Genomic DNA, 21,405 nt, shown 5'->3' with positions numbered 1-21,405 from the left:
TTAAGAAAGCTATGTATTTTGAATGTTGTCTACCCTCTGATATTATGATGACAATGGTATGGGATATTTATGGTATATATGGTATATATTATAGATGGATTGTCATGAGGTGGTTTTATTCTGGAGGATTCATAGAATGTTAGAAATGACAAGTAATGCCCTACGACAACAAGTTGTGAATAATGAAGGTAAGTACACATGATACTATTCTATTAAATTGAATATATTTCAAGAAATTGACCAGTCTTCATAGCTTTATAAGAAGAGATGAGGTCTGCAGGCCTTGAATTTGTGAGTAAGACACTTGTATTTTCCTGTATACAAAATATGTTTAATATTTTTTGCGGTCTATCGCTCTTTTAAATGATTTATTTGAAGGAGTATGCTAAAACTTGCATGAATGAAATGAGTAGAGAATCCATAATCCTGCATTAAATTTGTGAGTAATGACTGAAATATTGTTGACCTGGCAGAGGTTCAGATTGACCTGAAAACTCTGGTTGCATAAGCAAGTCCTTACTGCACCAAGTATATAAAATGTTAATCAAAGACACTATGCATATCTCGTCAACTTAAGTGCAATAACTGATTAACTCCTATTAAATCTAGAAGAACTTATTCCTTTACTGCACTAACAATGCATATCTATATAAATTACAGCAAGAAGATTAGAAAGAATCATAAAAGATGTATTAGATGATTTCTCTGAAGACACTGACAGATTGAAAAAATTATTAACTGGAAGAACTGTCGACTTAGCAGAGGAACTAAGTAAGTTTTATTACTTTACATAAATATTTCCTTCATACTGAGGTATTTAATAGAATGTTTTTGTTCCATAGTTTGTTTAATAGGTGATTGTTTGCTACTCACCTCTTTTGAAAGCTGGGAAAATAGTCTAATAACCATAAAGCGGCATGCCTCCAGGTGAGTTAAAATATTTCAAGAAAATGAAAACTGAGAAATATGTACTAAGATTTTAAGAAAAGTAAAAAAGATTCAATATATAAGTAATAATTTACATGTTATGTGCGATTAATGACTGATCTTGCAGTATTCGTCACCAAATTTCTACTTCATTACAAAAGCAGTATAGGCTACTTTAGCTTATTTTGACCTCCTTTTTGGTAATTTAATGGATTTAAACTGCCATTTGCAATGTGTAAATTACTTTTCTTTGCTCACTTCACAGTATTTTCCTTGTAAATACATTTTCAAAAAATTTATGAAAATTAGCAAGAATCTAGAGGCATGCTGCTTTAACAGTGTTTCTTTGACTTGAAACACATCCAAAATATAATCGGTTTTTAGCTCAACTATACGAAGTATATGGAGACTCCGAAAGCTGTCCTATTCGCCCCAGCGTCTGCGTCCAGATTTCAGGGTAAAGTTTTGGTGCAGTAAATATTTTTGACTGTAACTTCGTCATTTCTTAAGGTATCAACTTCAAACTTCAAATATATGTTCCTTATCATCAACCACATCTTATGTGCCAAGGTTCATAACTCTAGAACAAATATTTTCAGATTTATCTCCCATTGAACTTAGAATTTTCCTTAAAAAATACTATTTTTTACTGTTACATCTTTATTTCTTAAGGGATCAACTTCATACTTCAAATATATGTACCTTATCATCATCCCCATCTTATGTGACAAGGTTCAGATTTATCTCCCCTTGAACTTAGATTTTTTTTACTAGAAAATTAATTTTTTTACTGTAACTTTTTTAGTTTTAAAGGTATCTACCTCAAACTTCAAATACTTATTCCTTATCATCAATTACGTTTCATGCGACAATGTTCATAACTCTTGAAGCAATATTTACAGATTTATCTGAGACTCTTTGAACTTAGGATTTTCTTTAAGAAATATTATAACTTCTTTACTTTTTAAGGTATCTACCTCAAACTTAAAATATATATTTCTTATCATTACACACATTTTATATGACAAGGTTCATAACTCTAGCATGACTATTTTTAGAATTATTCCCCTTGATCTAGGAATTTATGTTAACAATGTAATTTTTTTACCATTACTAAGTACATAATTATACATAATTGATTTTTTTTAGTCCCCTACCGGTCGAACCGGAGGGGACTTTAGGTTTACCCTCCGTCCGTCGGTCTGTCTGTCTGTCTGTCTGTCAGTCCATCAGTCTGTCCGTCCACAAAACTTGATCCCGCGATAACGCACAAAGTACTGAAAATATTTTTATGAAACTTGATATATGGATAGATGGCAGTATGGACATTATGCACGTCTTTTTGTTTTCTTCCTGTGTTGAAAATTCTGGTTGCTATGGCAACAAATAGTCTGAAAATATGGCAAATTTAACACATAAACTGGATCCAGTGATAACTCAAAAAGTACTGAAAATATTTTTATGAAACTTGAAATATGGGTAAATGGTAGTCTGGAGATTATGCACATCTTTTTCTTTTCTTCCTATGTTGAAAATTCTGGTTGCTATGGCAACAAATAGCCTGAATTTCAAGATTTCTGATTTAAATTTTTCAGCTTTTTAGCTCGACTATTCGATAAGAATAAGTAGAGCTATTGCAGTCACCCGAGCGTCGGCGTCGGCGTAACCACTTATGTTAAAGTTTTTGTAATAGTTCAAATATTTTCAAAGTCCATAGACATATGGCTTTGAAACTTTGCACACTTGTTCACCATCATGACCCCAACCTGTAGACAGGAGGAGGTAACTCTATCAAGCATTTTGACAGAATTATGCCCCTTTTTCGACTTAGAATTTACGTTAAAGTTTTTGTAATAGTTCAAATATTTTCAAAGTCCATTGACATATGGCTTTGAAACTTTGCACACTTGTTCAACATCATGACCCCAACCTGTAAACAGGAGGAGGTAACTCTATCAAGCATTTTGACAGAATTATGCCCCTTTTTAGCTCGACTATTCGATAAGAATAAGTAGAGCTATTGTAGTCACCCGAGCGTCGGCGTCGGCGTAACCACTTATGTTAAAGTTTTTGTAATAGTTCAAATATTTTCAAAGTCCATTGACATATGGCTTTGAAACTTTGCACACTTGTTCACCATCATGACCCCAACCTGTAGACAGGAGGAGGTAACTCTATCAAGCATTTTGACAGAATTATGCCCCTTTTTCGACTTAGAATTTATGTTAAAGTTTTTGTAATAGTTCAAATATTTTCAAAGTCCATTGACATATGGCTTTGAAACTTTGCACACTTGTTCACCATCATGACCCCAACCTGTACACAGGAGGAGGTAACTCTATCAAGCATTTTGACAGAATTATGCCCCTTTTTCAACTTAGAATTTATGTTAAAGTTTTTGTAATACCTCTAATATTTTCAAAGTCCATTGACATATGGCTTTGAAACTTTGCACACTTGTTCACCATCATGACCCCCACCAGTAGACAGGAGGAGGTAACTGTATTAAGCATTTTGACAGAATTATGCTCCTTTTTCGACTTAGAATTTACGTTAAAGTTTTTGTAATAGTTCAAATATTTTCAAAGTCCATTGACATATGGCTTTGAAACTTTGCACACTTGTTCACCATCATGACCCCCACCTGTAGACAGGAGGAAGTAACTGTATCAAGCATTTTGACAGAATTATGCCCCTTTTTCGACTTAGAATTTACGTTAAAAATTTTGTAATAGTTCAAATATTTTCAAAGTCCATTGACATATGGCTTTGAAACTTTGCACACTTGTTCACCATCATGACACCAACCTGTAGACTGGAGGAGGTAACTGTATCAAGCATTTTCACAGAATTATGCCCCTTTTTCGACTTAGAATTTACGTTAAAGTTTTTTGTAATACCTCAAATATTTTCAAAGTCCATTGACATATGGCTTTGAAACTTTGCATACTTGTTCACCGTCATGTCACCAACCTGTAAACAGGAGTAGGTAACTCTATCAAGCATTATTTTTTACTATCAAGCACTTGAATAGTCGAGCGTTGCTGTCCTACCGACAGCTCTTGTTCGACTTAGAATTTACGTTAAAGTTTTTGTAATAGTTCAAATATTTTCAAAGTCCATTGACATATGGCTTTGAAACTTTGCACACTTGTTCAACATCATGACCCCAACCTGTAATCAGGAGGAGGTAACTCTATCAAGCATTTTGACAGAATTATGCCCCTTTTTCGACTTAAAATTTACGTTAAAGTTTTTGTAATAGTTCAAATATTTTCAAAGTCCATTGACATATGGCTTTGAAACTTTGCACACTTGTTCACCATCATGACCCCAACCTGGAAACAGGTGGAGGTAACTCTATCAAGCATTTTGACAGAATTATGCCCCTTTTTCGACTTAGAATTTACGTTAAAGTTTTTGTAATAGTTCATATATTTTCAAAGTCCATTGACATATGGCTTTGAAACTTTGCACACTTGTTCACCATCATGACTCCAACCTGGAAACAGGTGGAGGTAACTCTATTAAGCATTTTGACAGAATTATGCCCCTTTTTCGACTTAGAATTTACGTTAAAGTTTTTGTAATAGTTCATATATTTTCAAAGTCCATTGACATATGGCTTTGAAACTTTGCACACTTGTTCACCATCATGACCCCAACCTGTAAACAGGAGGAGGTAACTCTATTAAGCATTTTGACAGAATTATGCCCCTTTTTCGACTTAGAATTTACGTTAAAGTTTTTGTAATAGTTCAAATATTTTCAAAGTCCATTGACATATGGCTTTGAAACTTTGCACACTTGTTCACCATCATGACCCCAACCTGTAAACAGGAGGAGGTAACTCTATCAAGCATTTTTTTTACTATCAAGACCTAAGAATAGTCGAGCGTTGCTGTCCTACCGACAGCTCTTGTTCACTATAAGTTCTTTATTTCTTAAGATGTTTGCTTCAAACTTTAAATATAAGTTTCTGGCCATCAACCACATCATATGTGACAAGGTTTACAACTCTAGCACAAAAATTATCACTATTACCTTCCTTGAACTTAGAATTTTTATGGAAAAAAATGTTTTCTTTTTTAAATAACTTTCCTAATGTATCTACTTCAAACTTCATATATATGTTTCTTATTATCACTCAACATTTTTGAGAAGGTTAAATACTCTAGCAAGACTATTTCCAGAATTATCCCCCCTTGAACTTAGATTTTTTTCGAGAAATTGGTATTTTTCACTCCAACTTCTTCATCTTATAGGATTTACTTTAAAATCCCACATCGTAATATTATGACAAGGTTGTCTAAACATAATTTCCTTACTAGGTAGGGAAACTTAACACATTACTGTGATATAGACAAACTTAGAACTCAAAAGATTTAAGTTCATTCATGTCATTTATCCATTGGTAAAATTGAATGGCCAATGACCCATCAAAATGTTGCTGGGGTTCTAACCGGTAGGGGACTTATGGATTGCTTGCAATACTATGATAGTTGCTTGTTTTTCAAGTTTTGTCTTCCTTACTGCATCCAGTATTTTATCAGTCGAGCTTCGCTGTCTCCTGTGACAGCTCTTGTTATGGTATGTATCATTTCAGGTTAATGTGACAGTGTAAATTAGCTTAACATAGTACTGGATATATGCCTTTATATTTCTGTTTTCTTTTTCAGAGAAAGTAAGACAAATACAAGAAAAGCTAGAAGAATTTATTGAAGCTTTGAACAGAGAAAAGTAACAAGATGTTCTACAATGATCATAGACCAAAACTGACTGACCTGGGAACGTTATTTCAGGTGTATATTTGAAATATTTCACCTGTGAGACCGTGAACTATCTTGATATTAACCAGCATCAGTTCCAAGCCGTGTGTTACTAGTATTAATCACAAAAGAGATGAAATTTCCGTCAACCATTTAGATTCTGAACATTTTGTATTTAGTAATTGTTATCATTTTTTTAGAACACTCTGAACATAATGTGTGACAGTGACTGTACTTGTAGTCAGGACTGTCTACAATTTTATGTAGACGAACGGGATGCCATAATACTGATGTTGTTTTTTTTGGCATTTGAGTATCAGAGTCTTTTAAAAAGCATGACAGTGGAAAAATGCCAAGGTCAAGTAATGACAAATTCATATTTCAATATTGAAATCCCTCAAAATTACAAAGGTTAGCTCCAGTTTTAAAGTAGATTAAGTCCATTTCAATAATTTAGGAGGGCGAAGGTTAAGAATTCTTTAGCTATACAGCTATGAAAGGGAGTTAGGGAAATAATTATGAAAGTTTTGATGTCTGAATTTCTTTCTGAATGTCTTTCATTGTATGGAAGGTGGAGTCATATTTTTGTTTGAAGTAATCACCAGTTACAGAAGTTTACTTAGATATAACACAATGTTGTACGTTTCTAATTTTCACTGTTGTGTCTTTCTGCAAGATTAAATTGTCATGGAAGTGGAAAATTTGCTACATTAATCGTTAAGTTTTCATTACTAAAAACAAAATGCTATTACTTGTTGTTCACCAGACACTGCTTTTGATTACATGCTCACTCAACTTATTTTCATAACATTTGGAAAATATTTTAAGTGTTATTTGTCCTAAGTGGTCAGGACTGTAAGAATTTTTTTTTCAAAGACATTCATGATTTTAGAATGTTACTGAATGTTGTTTTGTAAGGCTGTAAACAGATAAGCATAGAATTTTTTTTATATTTTTTTTTTCATATTGAAACTTTAAAAGTAAGTGTAGTTTTTGGTTTGAGTGTAATTCTATGCTTTAAATGTCCAGAGAAACACATCTTGTATCCTATCCATAAAAGAATATATGGTTTTAATCACTGATGAATTGTTTATCTGAAAATATTTAGATGATAAAATCAATGAATTATGTTTATGTGATATTTTTCTAATTGTGAATCCCAACATATACATGGATATCAAATGAATGTTTTAAATATGTGTTAAATTTTGTTGAATTTTCTGCAACAGTCTTAAAAAGAATGAATCTGAGACATAATATTAATATATTTTATTGAATATGAATGAATTTAGCACCAATAATAATATTATGTTTGTTATATACATTTTATTAATTACATGCATTGACTAACAAATGAAATCTCTATTTTTCTGTTGAGATTTAGTTCGTTTCTTTTCACATGCAATTAAATGTCAAATTTATTCTGTTTTTACCTGCAATGAAATTTATATTTTCTGACTTCAAGAATTTATTTATTATTTATGCTTTACATTTTTTGTCTTTAATCTCTAATAACTTATAACTATTGGATATTGTGTTTAAAGTCATGAAGGCAAATAATTGATTAAAAAAGTGGCTTCATTAGTAGAAGTGATCATACTTATTCTACCATATCATATATTGTCTGGAAAGTATGATTATTATTATTTAGATAGGATTGCAACCCTACAGTTCCTTTTCACTTTATACCCAGATGAGTAATTCATATTTTTGGACATTTAGACTAAGTATAAAATAGTAACCTATGCTTTGAATGTCCGAAAATGAATTTGTTTTAAATACACAAATACCTGATAATGAATTATTGTTGAATTAATTAAATACACATTTTTTTGTCTTAATGAATTTTATTTTACTTCACAGTCTCCTTTTTATTATGTTATCTATGTACAGAAATGCTGAAAATTTATTTAATAGTTTCTTTTGAAATAAAAAACAGCAATATGTATTATTATATAAAAACTTTGGATGGGTTATATAGTCGTGTATTAACATTGTATTGCCATATAACATGTATGACAATCTTAAAGGAACTGTTGTTCATATAAGGTGTGAGAACAATTGAAATAGTGATGAATTTATATGATTAATTGTAAAACATTTATGTTGTCTTTAAACAAAAATACTGATTGAATATTGTGGAAATGGAATATTATTCTTGATTTATTTATTATACAATTTGTTTGTTAAATTTTAGTTTAAGAGCGATTTTTTGGTGCATCAATAGTACTTCATTGTTTGTATTTTGTTTGTTAAATTTTAGTTTAAGAGCGATTATTTGGTGCATCAGTAGTAGTACTACATTGTAAATGCTATATTGTTTGTGTATAAGGCATTAAGAGATGCCAAATGTTGTATTTGTCATAAAAGATGCCAAGTTGCGAAGTGAACTATGATAATTATAATAAACTTGTAAAACATTATTTGTTGTTGTTGTTTATGCCCATCTAGGTGACTTACAAGTGAGTCTGTGTAATGTGGAGGAACAGACAGATTCTGTCAAATTGTGTTTTATAACGGTATAGTATGTGTCTTTTACGAAAATGTATACACTTTAAATTATATAAAGAAAGGACCAAACGCCGGTTTTAAGAATGACCATGCCACAATGAAAAATCCTGGTCAAATTGCTTAGGTTAGGCTTTGGGCTTTATATTGTGCAAAGAAGGCCCTCCAAACTTGTAGAAAAACGAATCTACAACGGACTCAGTTAAATGGTGTTGAAACGTTTGGCTCTAGAAAACCCTATCATAACCCTAAGCCTTAGGGAATACAGTACAGTCGAAACAAACCACTATGATAGGCTTATTCTAAGTTTGCCCACGGCGATAGCCTCAGGGAATACAGTAAAGCTGACACAACTCGCAGTGTAAGGCCAGTCTATTTGTTCTTATCTCTAATTTATCCAAGGTGATAGCCTCAGGGATTACAGTAAAGCTCATACAGACCACGGTGATATATCAATCTAATGGTTATCATCTCTAGTTAATCACGGAATTAGCCTTAGGGAATACAATAAGCTCATACAACCCACAGTGACAGGCCTATAAAAACGGTTCTTATCTCCAGTAAACCCAAGGTAACAGCCTCATGGAATACAGTAGAGATCACACAACTCACAGTGAAAGGGCAATCTAATGGTTCTTATCTCAGGGAATATTGTTCACATAACCTACGGTGATAAGCCTATCTAATGATTCTTTCTCAAGTTAACCCACGGTGATAGCCGCAGGGGATACAGTAAAGCTCACTCAACCCACGGATTTATATATTTAAGTTATTTTTAATTGTGACATGCATATACTTTTCGAAAACAGATAATGTTGCTTTAATCTGATTAGATTTGCTCATGCAACACCGTGTCATATCCAGAAACCGGAGACCGAGACCGGCGAATAGTACAACCCAGTACGTACTGCACAGAATTTAGTGTTACTCACAAGGGAGGTGACTCTAGAATATCAAAATTCACACAACGAAACTGATTTTTTTTCCAGTAATTAAACAACAACATTACAATGACAGAAGATGATGACAAGGGCTATCGTTGGGAAACAGAATATGAAAAAACATGGTACTTGCATATTTCATATCAGCTTGTAATTGTCTATAATCAAAACGGTTATTTAAAGTTTTTGATTTGTTTCATTTTTTTTTTTTTTGCTACCTACATTCATTTTAATTTTGCATCATATTTATGATGAATGTTTGAATTAATTCAACCAATTTGACAGTTTTGCTGATATTATGATGTTAATATGAAATTAGGCAAAGCCTATGAACGGGGAAGTCGGTAAAAAAATCCTTTAATTTTTCCGTTTTAAAGGTGTCATTCGGTATTATATGTACCCACTTCTGCTTTCACTCGGAACACTCGACGATTATTATTAATCCGAAAAGTTGAGATTTGTTCCGTTATCGGAATACACCGCCTTTTATCATTGAGTTACATTGTAAATGGCGGCGCCTAACTAGAACTGACACTGAAAATTTCATTGATAGGTATAGAATTCTATATATTTTGTAATTGTTTTTTATTTGAATTTTCTTTTAAATATACACGTGTAGTCTATAGCCGGGCAAGCCAAAGCCCGGGCCCGCAAAGTGGGCCCAGACTTTTACTTCCCCGTATTATGTCATACTGAAGTAAGTCATTTATTTATGGTGGCGTGATAGCTCAGTTGTTAGACCACTGACTGTCGCTCCTAGAGTGATCGTAAACGATTTTAAAGCAGTATGATGTAGAACTAGTAGAACTAGATCCTGGGAAACACACCCTTGGGATTTTTCTGAAATAATTTCAGCGTATCTAACCTACCTAGAGGTATACTGGAAAGAAACCCAGGTAATCCTCGGAATCATCAGTACTATACACCGGGCATGTAAAAGAACCATGGGGTCTATAATTTAAAACACTGTTAAAAAAGAGCTACATGTAGGGACTGGTTCCTGGATTCCCTTGTCTCTCATATTTGTCTCTGGAGTCTCCTGAGACAAAGACTGTACTGTAAATAAGTGCATGCAATTTCGTAGGTTATCCTTGACTGCCCTGTCTAAAGGAGATCAATTCAAATTAAATTGTGTTGCCCATTTTTTTTCTCCCCTGGCTTCATGCACAGTTTTTGTACATGATTTAAGTATTAAGTGTAAAGGTAAAATAAAGATTTGCCCCATTCTAATGACATTTCCAATTTAGATAAAATGTGAACTTAATCAGTTACTTATCTTTATACATATCAGCCTATTTTATATCATACATCATACATGTGTTAAAATATTTGATTAGAAAAATGTTTATGTTAATATATGTAATTCCATATATTTCCAACAATGCCTCAACCATATATGTAAATTTGCAGCTATACAACTAAAACTGTAGGTCTGATCAGGTTGGTAGTTAGTCATGAATAAAACAGTTCCTTTCAGTTGTGTGTTATTGCATTGCTACATGTATACACTTATATGTGAATACAGGGAAGCGTTGCAGGAGGATGCAGAAGGTTCGTTACAACCTAGCATTGACAGCATGCTGCATAAAGCTAAGAGAAGAAAATTACTGGAAAAAATCTCAAATGTTAGGCTTGGCATGGTAAGACTGCATGAAATATTTGCAATAATGAGTAACCTCTGAGTTGTGATAGAAAGTTTGAGCTATGAAGGATGTTGATGCGTAGTCAAAAAAAAAATTCATAGAGTTATAAAGATTGTACTTAGTCTGTGCATACCTGTCACAAAGAATTATCTCATTCTTTTTTGAAATAAAGAGTAAATTTATATAAGTTAATTGCAAGAGCAGAATTTATTTTTAAATACATATAATTTATTTTAACTGCATAATATTCCTCATTCTAAAACTGTTTTAAAACAACATTTAACCCTGTAATATAATTATTTGAATATAGAGATTTGACAGCTACATTGAGTTCCTATCATAACACTTTGTGGCCGAGTTGTTTAAGTTGTTGAATTCAAACTTTTTGCCTCTCATCGCTGGCTTTTCTAATCCCAACAAAGACCAGGGTTATTGATACACCTCGAAAGCTAGGGAAGTGACCCTATGAGATTTACATTGCTGGAATGACTAAAAACCCAATGGCAACAAAAAAATGAATAAAAATGATGTAGATTTAATGCCATTATTTTCATTTTTCTATAATTTATACTGTACAAACCTATTGTCTTATTTTCGTATAAACTTCGTTATTTTCAGATGAGACATATGTTTATCATTATTGATATGTCTGTTTCTATGGATGACCAGGACCTTAAACCTACAAGACTTATAGCTTCTTTAAAGGTTGGTAGAGTTACCTCCCTTGTGATATATTTTATTCGAATTTATCAGCATTCTATCCAAAATAACTTAAAGTAACATACATGCAACAGTGTCTCATGACAAGAAATTTGATATTTGTAAGAAATATAATTATGTAAAAAAATTAGTATGAAACAAAGGCTCTGTATATGTTTATTTTCTGTAATTTTAAAATTACTGAGATCATTTTTTGTAAGTACACTGCTTTTAAAGACACATTATGCCTCGGAAATCAATATTTTTAAATTCCTTAGAAATTTCAAACATGTGTTTAAAAAATGTTTCATTAATTGATTTTTGATTCACTAAGATTATACCCATTGCCAACAGAGCAATAAAAGTATAATATAGTTCATCTACATACCAAAACTGTTACAAGATACCAAAAATAGAGTATTTGAGAAATAAAAATAAGGCATAATGGGCCTTTAATCCCAAATTGATGAACAGCGTCTATCTGAACATGATTAAATTTAGCACTCCAATATGAAACAAAATAGATATTTAAATGGTTAATTAAATAAACATTGAAAATTTTCTCTCTTTTTTTTTATTAATTTAAAACATTAATTTCATAAAACGTTTTCTATTTGCTTGCTCTATTACAGTTACTAGAACGTTTTATAGAAGAATATTTTGATCAGAATCCAATCAGTCAACTGGGTATTATAGTTACAAAGAATAAAAGAGCTGAAAAGGTGACAGAACTTGGAGGTAAAGTTCATAAGGTGCTTAACATAAACAGTGTAAATTCTTCCCAGAAAAAAAATACATGTGCTTCACAAGAAATTAACCCTCACTAAGGGAATACCTCAAACAACTGAAATCCTTTGTCTCTTAAAGTGTGTTGATCTGCCCAGGTTGTACTGTAAATTATTCGGAAAATATCTTTATATTTACATAGGATAATTGTTACAAACTAGCTTTCTGGGTGACTGCCTCAGATGCTCATGGAAAAACATTGTACAGTGCAATCTCTGTAAAGTGGCCTACTGTTTATAATTATCTCCTTAACAGAAACAGTGTAAATTCTTCCCAGGAAAAAAGATTTCACAAGAAATTAACCCTCTCTCGGACAAGACTCATTGAAATAAGATTATGGTCTTTAAAATCAGAGATTCTCTTTTTAACAAATTTGTGCCTATATTGTAATGTAGAGCTGTTTTCTTATGTGGATTGTGTGTGTTTAAGGTAATCCCAGACGACATATAGCAGCTATACAGAAATTGAAAGAGAGGGTGTGTCAGGGTGAACCTTCGCTACAGAATTCCCTAGAGTTGGCCATACAGACTCTCAGGTTTGTTGTCTGGTTTAGTTTAATCATATTTATCTTGGCTTGATTATGTTGAAAACTACAAGCTTAATTGTGCCCATTCTCTAGCAGCAAGTATTGGTGACATATTAGGAAACATGGTTGTAGCCCCAATAGGGCTTGCATCTATGATCCCTGGGGGTGAGAGGCAAACTCTACATCTCCTCTGATTTCCTTATGCATAACTGTGGCATAATATATGATTTGATATGATTATCATAACATGTAAGGAAAAAAAGGGATGATAATTATTTTAAGCTTTTTATTGTAGCTAGATATATACATTGATTTTACATGTGTATTTTGTCCTTCAGTAGAAATATGGTGATAAATACTGCACAAAACTTGTATTTATGATTACTTTCCTAAAATTTTAGTACATTTTTCTTATATTTGATTTTCATGAAATATTTTGACTCATCTGGAGGCATGCAGCTACAATCATGTTTTGCCATGCCTTAAATTTTGAATAAGCCATTTGAATTTTAAAGGATTTCAATATCCAAATACAGAAATTGAGCTACCAACTAAAAATTTTCTGGTCAGACTACATGGATGTGCAGGCTAGCCTGGTTCTATACTGGTAGCGATGGCCACTCACTTTTGTTACTAGTAGGTTCAGGGTTTAAAAAATGCACCTATGTTTTGTTTGCAGACATATGCCGAGCCATGCCAGTAGAGAAGTTTTGGTACTATTTGCTAGTTTAACAACATGTGATCCTGGAGATATCCTAGAAACATTACGGGTTAGTTAAGTAGATTTTCATGCTTTTTTTCATAAACTGTTTGGTGCCTGGTTTAAATCAAATTAATGGTACTGTCTAGCGTCAATACCATTTAAGCATATTGAGTGATAAAAATGTTACACCCACCACTTTATAGGCACTGAAATGTTAAAAATTTGGTGTTACAGGTATTTTGAATAAAAGTAAAAAAAGAGTTAAAAGCTCTTTGTGAAATGTTATTGTTAAATTCGGCATTATAAAGGAAGCTTTCTTGCTTTGTTTACTGAATTGATTTATTATTTTGTCATAAAATCATAACTTTTTTAATGTTCATGTTAAGGGTTTTTTTTTGTATTTTTAGTTGTGAAAATGAATTTAAGTTTACAAAATGATACATTAAAATGTGAAATGTTTATTATATTTAGTTATATTTACATATATTTACAGTTGTTAAAGGAGACAAATGTGAGATGTTCCATGATAGGTCTGGCAGCAGAGGTTAGAATCTGTAAAAAGCTTTGTACAGACACAAATGGTAGGAAATTTGTTTAGTGGATTGATCTTTATATGTTTAATATTCTATAGTCTTAAGTGCAGTTGGAATTCATTTCTGTTCTCATTTACTATTGGAAACTTTACATGTCTTAAGATAATTATTGTAGGTCATTGTCAAAGACCTAATACTCTAGCATGGTATTTCATTGAAATATATCCCTTAGTTTGACTATTCCTTCCTAAGTGTTTAAGGATTCACAATTATTTTCATTATTCTAAGTGAACTTTTACCACTTCTTAGTATATATAACTGTTACATTATATTTGTTTTGTTTATATGTAGGTAAATACACTGTTATTCTAGATGAAAGTCATTTCAAAGATTTACTTAACCAGCATACCAGTCCACCACCTGCAATGGTTAGTACATATTATAGTTTATATATGCTTCAAGTATGATTTAAATTACATTATACTAGAAGGTAATAATGAAATTAACAAGAATATCTACACACATTTCAATGAACCAAACATATAAACATTTTGGCCAGTATCCCAAAATATTTATGTAAAAACTTGTATGACATTATGTTATTATTATAAAGGTTTGCGCTTATTCCTTTATTAAAGTGACATTATGTCCAACCAAGAGTATATATTGTGTGAACAGGTAAAAGCCAAAATAGGTAAACATTTTTCCATGATTCCTTTCAATTTTATAATTTATTTTGCCTGCAGTAAGTTACACACATGGCTAATAGAAAATTTCTGTAGATTTCAATTTACCTGTAACATTCAATTCATTAAAAGAGTGGGGGAGTCTTTTTATATTAAGGCACTTTTATACTTATATAATATCCGAAACATTTTCCAATATGACCTGTTGCTCAATCACCATTATAGCAGTCAATCTTTTTAAAATTAATATATAGTCAATGCAGCTCAATTTGACAATGAAATAATAAGCATAAAAATGAGAATAGTCAGTCACTCTGTATTGTTTAACAGTACATGTTCAGTACTAGCTTATCGATGGTGTGTATGTAAGAATAGTGTTGCAATATAATGAAGATTATATTATATTTTGTAGATGAACACGGAGTCATCACTAATCAGGATGGGGTTTCCACATCATCACCTCGGTGGAGAGAGGTCTGGCGATAAACCCTCCATGTGCATGTGGTAAGTTTCTTCCATTATAATTCATGCAGAATTTATTTTAGTTCTACAAACATCTCAGCCAATTATATTTTGCGAAGTTTCTGATTAACTTTGTACATGTTGTATGGGAGTCATCCCATCTTATTCTTGTCCCATTATACATACCTAAAGATGATCTTTTGACGGGAATTATGGCATGCACATAGGACACATGTACAGATATAACTGTAGAAAAACAGACAGTTATCTCCCTTATAAAAAAGTCAGTTTTAAATGAAGTTTATGCTTGTCCATATGGTTCATTCCAGTGGCAAGGATAAATAAACCAAACAAACACAAGCACATACAGGTCCAGAAATGACTTTGATTGCAAGTGTTTTAACTAGCAAGAGATAATTTATACAAACATTATTTAAGTGTTGACTGGTTATTTTTTTATGAATATATTATGTATATATTTCAGTCATTTAGACAGTAAATCTGTTGAGGGGTTCAGTACCACTGGATATTTCTGCCCTCAGTGTAAGAGTAAATATTGTGAACTACCAGTAGAATGTAAGGCGTGTGGTACGTATATGTTGTTTATATATTTCAAACAGAAAATATTTATTTAAAACTGATGCCAAGAAACAAAGAATTTTGTCTGTTGTTGTAAAAAAAAACAGAAAAATAAAAAAATTTGGTGCTAATTTTCATAAAAATTTTGAAAATTTATTGGAAAGTGAAGAAAGTAATTTACATATTGCAAACGGCACTTACCGTTAATGTAAATTACCAAAGAAAGAAATAAAAATATGCAAAAATACCATAACTGCAATAGTCATGCAGTATAAATATTGTATTAAATACTGCAAAACCAGTCATATGGTAATAAATACTGCAAAACCAGTCATCTCACAAAATATGTAAATTATTAATTGAATCTTGAATATTTTTACTTTTCTTGAAATCTAAGTACACTTTTCTCAATTTTAATTTTCTTGAAATATTTTGGGTTATTTGGAGGCATGCAGCTTCAAAGCTCAATACATGTATATGTTCGATGAATTTTGTATAAATTGTTAACATAATTCATTGTATACATTTATATTACAGGTCTTACACTTGTGTCAGCACCTCATCTAGCAAGATCCTACCATCATCTCTTTCCACTTGACCAGTCATTAGAAATTCCAGTCACAGATTTTGATCCTGGGCAAAACATGTAAGCAATTAGTTTTTAGTCTTTTTAGCTTGACTATTTGAGTCACGCCATGACAAAACCAACATAATGCGTTTGCGACCAGCATGGATCCAGGCCAGCCTGTGCAAACGCGCAGTCTGATCAGGATCCATGCTGTTTGCTTACAAACCGTATTACAAGTAGAGAAACTGATAGCGTACAGCATGGATCCTGATCAGACAGCACGGATGCGCAGGATGGTCTGGATCCATGCTGGTCGCAAATGCATTATGTTGGTTTTGTCATGGCGCGGCTCATTTAAACAATAGTGGTGGTTTCTGCTTAGCTGCATTTAGCACAACACTTGGGTTATGGTTTTACGTGTTACTTGCTCAATAGTAAGTGTACCGAGATATGAACAAAAATGTGTTGAAATGGACTAAAAAAAAACAATCAATTTGCTTGTAACTTCCTAACTCTGTAACCACTTATGATATTTAACTTGAAATTTGAACTGTACAATGCTAGTGTGAAGGATTTTAATATTAAAATTCTAAATTTTTGCAGCCAATTTATTAAGAAGTCCAGTCAGGCAGCAAAGATGTGCAGGTTGGATTTACTTGTTACTGCAGGCATAGGTCTTTTATCATTGACACAAGCATTCAAAGTGATAACTTTATGCATATAAGTTAATTTAGTGTAATATATGTTCTTATAATTTATTTCAGATACTGCTATGCATGTCAGATTCAGATACAGGACCAAACTGTAAGTAGCATTGCAATAATTTCAGGTACATAAACAGGGCCCTCAATCTACCAAATATTGGCCACAGTCCCCCACCAAAGTAGTTTTTTTTTTCCCTTTCAGAGGTAAAATTTCCCCCTCAAGACATAAAATCCAACAGAAAAAATATTGAAAAGTTATGCTGTTTCTGACAAGTAAAATTGATCTGTTAGCGAAATATTGTATTTCTGCACTGTTTTCCATTTCACATGGTTTGATATTTGTATGAATGAACAGGGAGACTTTCCTATAAAAAGAAAACCACTGATATTTAAGTGATAGTTTGTTATTATTTGACCGAAAAGAAAATGAAAAAATAAAAATTCTCCCATTTACTTAAATTCCTGTTGCTGAGGGTATCAACCCACTTCCTTCAAATTAGATTGATGGCCCTGAATTATATATCAAGAGATTTTACTAGAGATTTTTTACATTTAGTTGTAATCTTCTTAATTTCATTTGATCCATAATTTACTGCTGAATGTTGCTTGTAACAGATTTTCTGTTAAGGCTACATATGGCTTTAATTACAAAGTCCGTGGGCTACATGAAAAAGAAAAAAAGGCAAAATTAAAAGAAATGATTGCTTGCTATCTGATTGTTCTAAGTCAAATTTAGTATACTTATGTATTGTGGGGTTAATTTTGTTGGGGTTTAAAATTGCACCGACTTCATAAAGTACAATGTTATACTCTTTGGGCTTCCTTTGTTATATTCAACTTTACCATTCTAAATATCTTAAATGGGCTTTTCTGTCTTTCACATCCAGCCAGCATACAGAATGTCGGTGGTTCTTCTCAGATGCTCCTCTGCCTAAAATTACGCACAAAGTGGCATCTGAGGCGTTCTTCCCTTAGTAGGAAACTGGAAAGTCACAATATAACCTTAAAATTGTCAGTGTGACTTTTTTTTTTTTTTTAAAAACAAAAACTACAAAAGAAGAAACAATCTGGATAAAACCATTCATCTCTTTTAGGGTTTATTTAGAATTATTTACTAACTATATAGTGAAAAGTGTAACCATGATTAAACAAAACATATGTGTTGGCTGATCTTTATCATGAATTATGAAAATATTCGTGGCTGCTTGTAAATGATGTGACATATTTCTTACAATGATGTTTATTCCAGGTGTACCAGTGTAGAAAGTGCAAGCGTATATTCTGTATTGACTGTGATATATTTGTGCACGAGACTCTTCACTCCTGCCCGGGATGTGCAAGCTCTCGTAAAACCCAGACTGCAGAAGCTGTCTTTGTTTGAACATTATACCGTTACCAAATTTGTGACACTGAGGTTCAGAAAATGAAGATTACGTTGTGAACTTAAAAGTACAGGAAAAAGCTGACAACACTAAACAAGAAGAAAAGTGTAGCAAGAGAAAGAAAAGTATGGAAGTAAAAGCAAAGAAATTAAAGGGAAATTATACATGTTAAGTATTGACAGAATGTAATGCAGAGAAAATGGTGCACATAAAACAGTGACCATATAACAGTGAACTAGGTTTAATGTATAGGAAACAGTGAACAAGAAATGGCTTAATTGTAGTGTTGCATAGTAAACAGTGAACTTGGTATTTTCTCACAAATAAACAGAAAACATATAGTAGAAACACCTCACTGAAAACCGTGCATTAAACAGGGAACTGAGAATAGTGTACAGTACTGTAAACAGTGAACTAAGAATAGTGTACAGTAAACAGTGAACTGGAAATAGACAAGATAAGAGGTCAGGCAAATGATTCAATTTCAATAGTAAGTTGTGGTGTTAACGCGTCATACTAGTAAACTAAGGATTGCAGGCCATTTGGGTTCAAACCCTGCCAAGGGACAAGTTGTAGTTTCTGTGAGCAAGAAACTTTACACTCATTGCTTAGAACCGGTTGGTTCCAGAGTGTTTCAATAAACATAAAGCTTCCAACACAATCAAACTAAAAATAAATTGTACATTTAATCCCAAAGGGGTTGTGTATTTTCTGTACCTTATAAATGTAAAAACTAATATTACAAGATGATGATGAGATAAAATTTATATTAATATTGAATTTGTTGATTCATGATAATTGAAATCTCAAGAATCAATTTACAACTAATATTTTCAAATTGATACATATCTGTGTTGGTAGTCCATACATGATGAATTAAAGCAGCACCCCTTCAGATTCCTGCTAATGTTCATAAAGTTTTTGGAAATGTATTTAAAAGTAAAGTAAAGTTAGGTAAACAAATAATTTACATATTGCAGTCGGCACTTAGAATCCACGAAAATTACCAAAAAGTGGTCAACATATGCAAAAACAGCCCTTACTGAGTTAGTAACCCAGTAGAAATATGGTAATGAAATACTGCAAAATCAGTGTTAAACAGCACATAACATGAAAAATATAACTTGGATCTTGATTGATTTTACCTTTCTTAAAAGTTTAGTGCATTTTTCTTAATATTGATTTTCTTGAAATATTTTAGATCATCTTGAGCCATGCAGCTTTTATAATGAAAGTAACAAAAAGCAGATTCAACATAAAATTGATTCACATAGTACATGTAGTTGTTTTTTGATATGCCATCGAGTGATGGATTTAAATCGTTCAGTTGAAATATTGATTGAAACTGTTTTATCATGAATTTGTTATGTTATATGCTTAGGAATTGCTTGGTATAGAATAAAGCAAGTCAATTTTCTACACATTTATATTCAAGAATCACTAGGGTAAAAAGTTAATGATGTAGGTCTCATAGGGCATTTGTTTCTTTTTGAATATTAAATTGAATAATAAATTTTCCATGTTTTCTTATTGATCAATTTAATATCAATGATGAAAACTTTTCTCGTTATAGGAATCACTTTGCACTGTCCCGTATCAGTAATAGGTATCAAATTGGAGCTTGAAATATAAATGCAATAGCACAATGCAACTTTCTGTCAAGTTTCATAACTCTGATAGTGAGTTTGACATAATTATTCCCCTTTTTAACTTTGAAAATTTTCAAAAATGAAACAAAGTCTTCATACTTGGACACAACACTCAGGACTTTGAAATGTTCCTTCTAGTTGACTAAACTGACTTTGACTTGAGTCATAAATGACCATGTTATTCAAGGTCAAATTACTGAATTTTGCTAATTTTTCAAAGTAACTGGTTATAAATTTGTTATTTATGAATGATAGATTATCTTCTCAGTTAGACACAACATCCTTTAGGGCAAGACCTTTATGAAGAGCAAACTAACTTTAATCTTGACTCTTAAATGACCTTGACATTGAAGATGTAATTATTGAATATTCACTGTTTTTGCTATGATTGGCAATAACTTTGTTATTAGTATATGGAAATTGTTCATACTTTAATAAACATGACATATCAAACATCTGTGTGTGTGTGTCACGTCTCATAACTCTGGTTGTTTAAGTTTGACATAATTGTGCATCTTTTTTAACTTAGAAAAAATTCCAAAATTATGTATACCAAAGTCATACTTGGCCACAACAACCCTTTTGACAAGACCTTTAAGTAGACCAGACTAAGCTTGATCTTCATTCATAAACGACCTTGACCTTCAAGGTCAAATGTCTACATTTTGCTTGATTTTTGTTACTAGTGGCTATAACTTTGTTAATTTGAAACTTGAACACAACAATATTTTAGGTTAGAAATATTAAATAATATAATTTGGTGACAAACAAAAGAAATAAAAATGGAAAGAACCAGGGACTCACGGATAAAAAATGGGGAAAAAATCAATAACATATATACACTCAAACACATATTGCCATTATACGCTCGGTAAAATGACAAGATTTTTATGACAAGATTTTTATATCCGCCACTAGTTGGTCAAAATCATTATCATTGTTTTCCTATGTACTTGTAGTGGACTTTTCAGATATAAAAGCCAATCAATGTCCACAAGGCAATGAAGTCCATTAGTAATTAAGCAATAACATTTTATCTAGACATCGCAATGTCATGAAAATCATTAAATGTTTGATATCTAAAAGTAGCTGATCAAATAACACGAACAATGCCAGTGACTTTTATATGATATCATCTGGTCAGGTTATTGTAAAAAAACAATTCAGATTTGTTTTGTTTCCAGTTCAATCTATTTTAAATATTAATTTGTCATTTGCTTTACAATTTGATTGAAAATATTGGTAATGTTTAGGACAAATATCTAACTATAATTTTGTGGTCTTTTGAAGAATAAATTGTGAGGGTCAATTCCAAAAAGTGCTACTGGTGCATGAAAACA

At 32.0% G+C, this 21,405-nt stretch overlaps 2 protein-coding genes across 3 annotated transcripts in view; both read left to right on the top strand.

Annotated features, from left to right (window-relative positions):
• LOC132742152 (dynamin-like 120 kDa protein, mitochondrial) overlaps nucleotides 1–6,418 on the top strand; it is a 49,107-nt gene extending 42,689 nt beyond the window's left edge. For both annotated transcript variants that reach the window (XM_060730480.1, XM_060730479.1), the window contains 3 exons: nucleotides 95–188; nucleotides 661–771; nucleotides 5,607–6,418. In XM_060730480.1, the coding sequence (XP_060586463.1) occupies nucleotides 95–188; nucleotides 661–771; nucleotides 5,607–5,671 (270 nt within the window). In that variant the 3' untranslated portion in view covers nucleotides 5,672–6,418. The remainder of the gene's footprint in view (nucleotides 1–94; nucleotides 189–660; nucleotides 772–5,606) is intronic.
• A 2,729-nt stretch (nucleotides 6,419–9,147) lies between these two features.
• On the top strand, nucleotides 9,148–19,933 carry LOC132742151 (general transcription factor IIH subunit 2-like). The gene is made up of 13 exons (XM_060730478.1): nucleotides 9,148–9,270; nucleotides 10,671–10,785; nucleotides 11,407–11,493; nucleotides 12,120–12,225; nucleotides 12,703–12,808; nucleotides 13,479–13,569; nucleotides 13,996–14,083; nucleotides 14,387–14,463; nucleotides 15,134–15,225; nucleotides 15,668–15,771; nucleotides 16,300–16,408; nucleotides 17,095–17,134; nucleotides 18,284–19,933. The coding sequence occupies exons 1-13, from the start codon at nucleotides 9,215–9,217 to the stop codon at nucleotides 18,413–18,415; spliced, it is 1,203 nt and encodes a 400-aa protein (XP_060586461.1). The 5' UTR covers nucleotides 9,148–9,214; the 3' UTR covers nucleotides 18,416–19,933.
• Nucleotides 19,934–21,405: the final 1,472 nt, after the last annotated feature.

The sequence above is a fragment of the Ruditapes philippinarum genome, unplaced genomic scaffold, assembly GCF_026571515.1.
Source record: "Ruditapes philippinarum isolate M1 unplaced genomic scaffold, ASM2657151v2 ctg1106_1_1_1_1, whole genome shotgun sequence".
Taxonomy (NCBI): Eukaryota; Metazoa; Mollusca; class Bivalvia; order Venerida; family Veneridae; genus Ruditapes; species Ruditapes philippinarum.
The sequence above is the reverse complement of the archived record's forward strand: the minus strand, read 5'-3'. Positions and strand labels throughout refer to the sequence as shown.

Excerpts from the sequence above, each read along its gene's own strand:
- LOC132742151 (XM_060730478.1), top strand. The coding sequence starts at position 9,215 with ATGACAGAAGATGATGACAAGGGCTATCGTTGGGAAACAGAATATGAA. Across the intron at positions 12,809-13,478 it reads TTGGCCATACAGACTCTCAG|ACATATGCCGAGCCATGCCA; the intron begins GTTTGTTGTCTG and ends TTTTGTTTGCAG. Across the intron at positions 14,464-15,133 it reads CCAGTCCACCACCTGCAATG|ATGAACACGGAGTCATCACT; the intron begins GTTAGTACATAT and ends TATATTTTGTAG.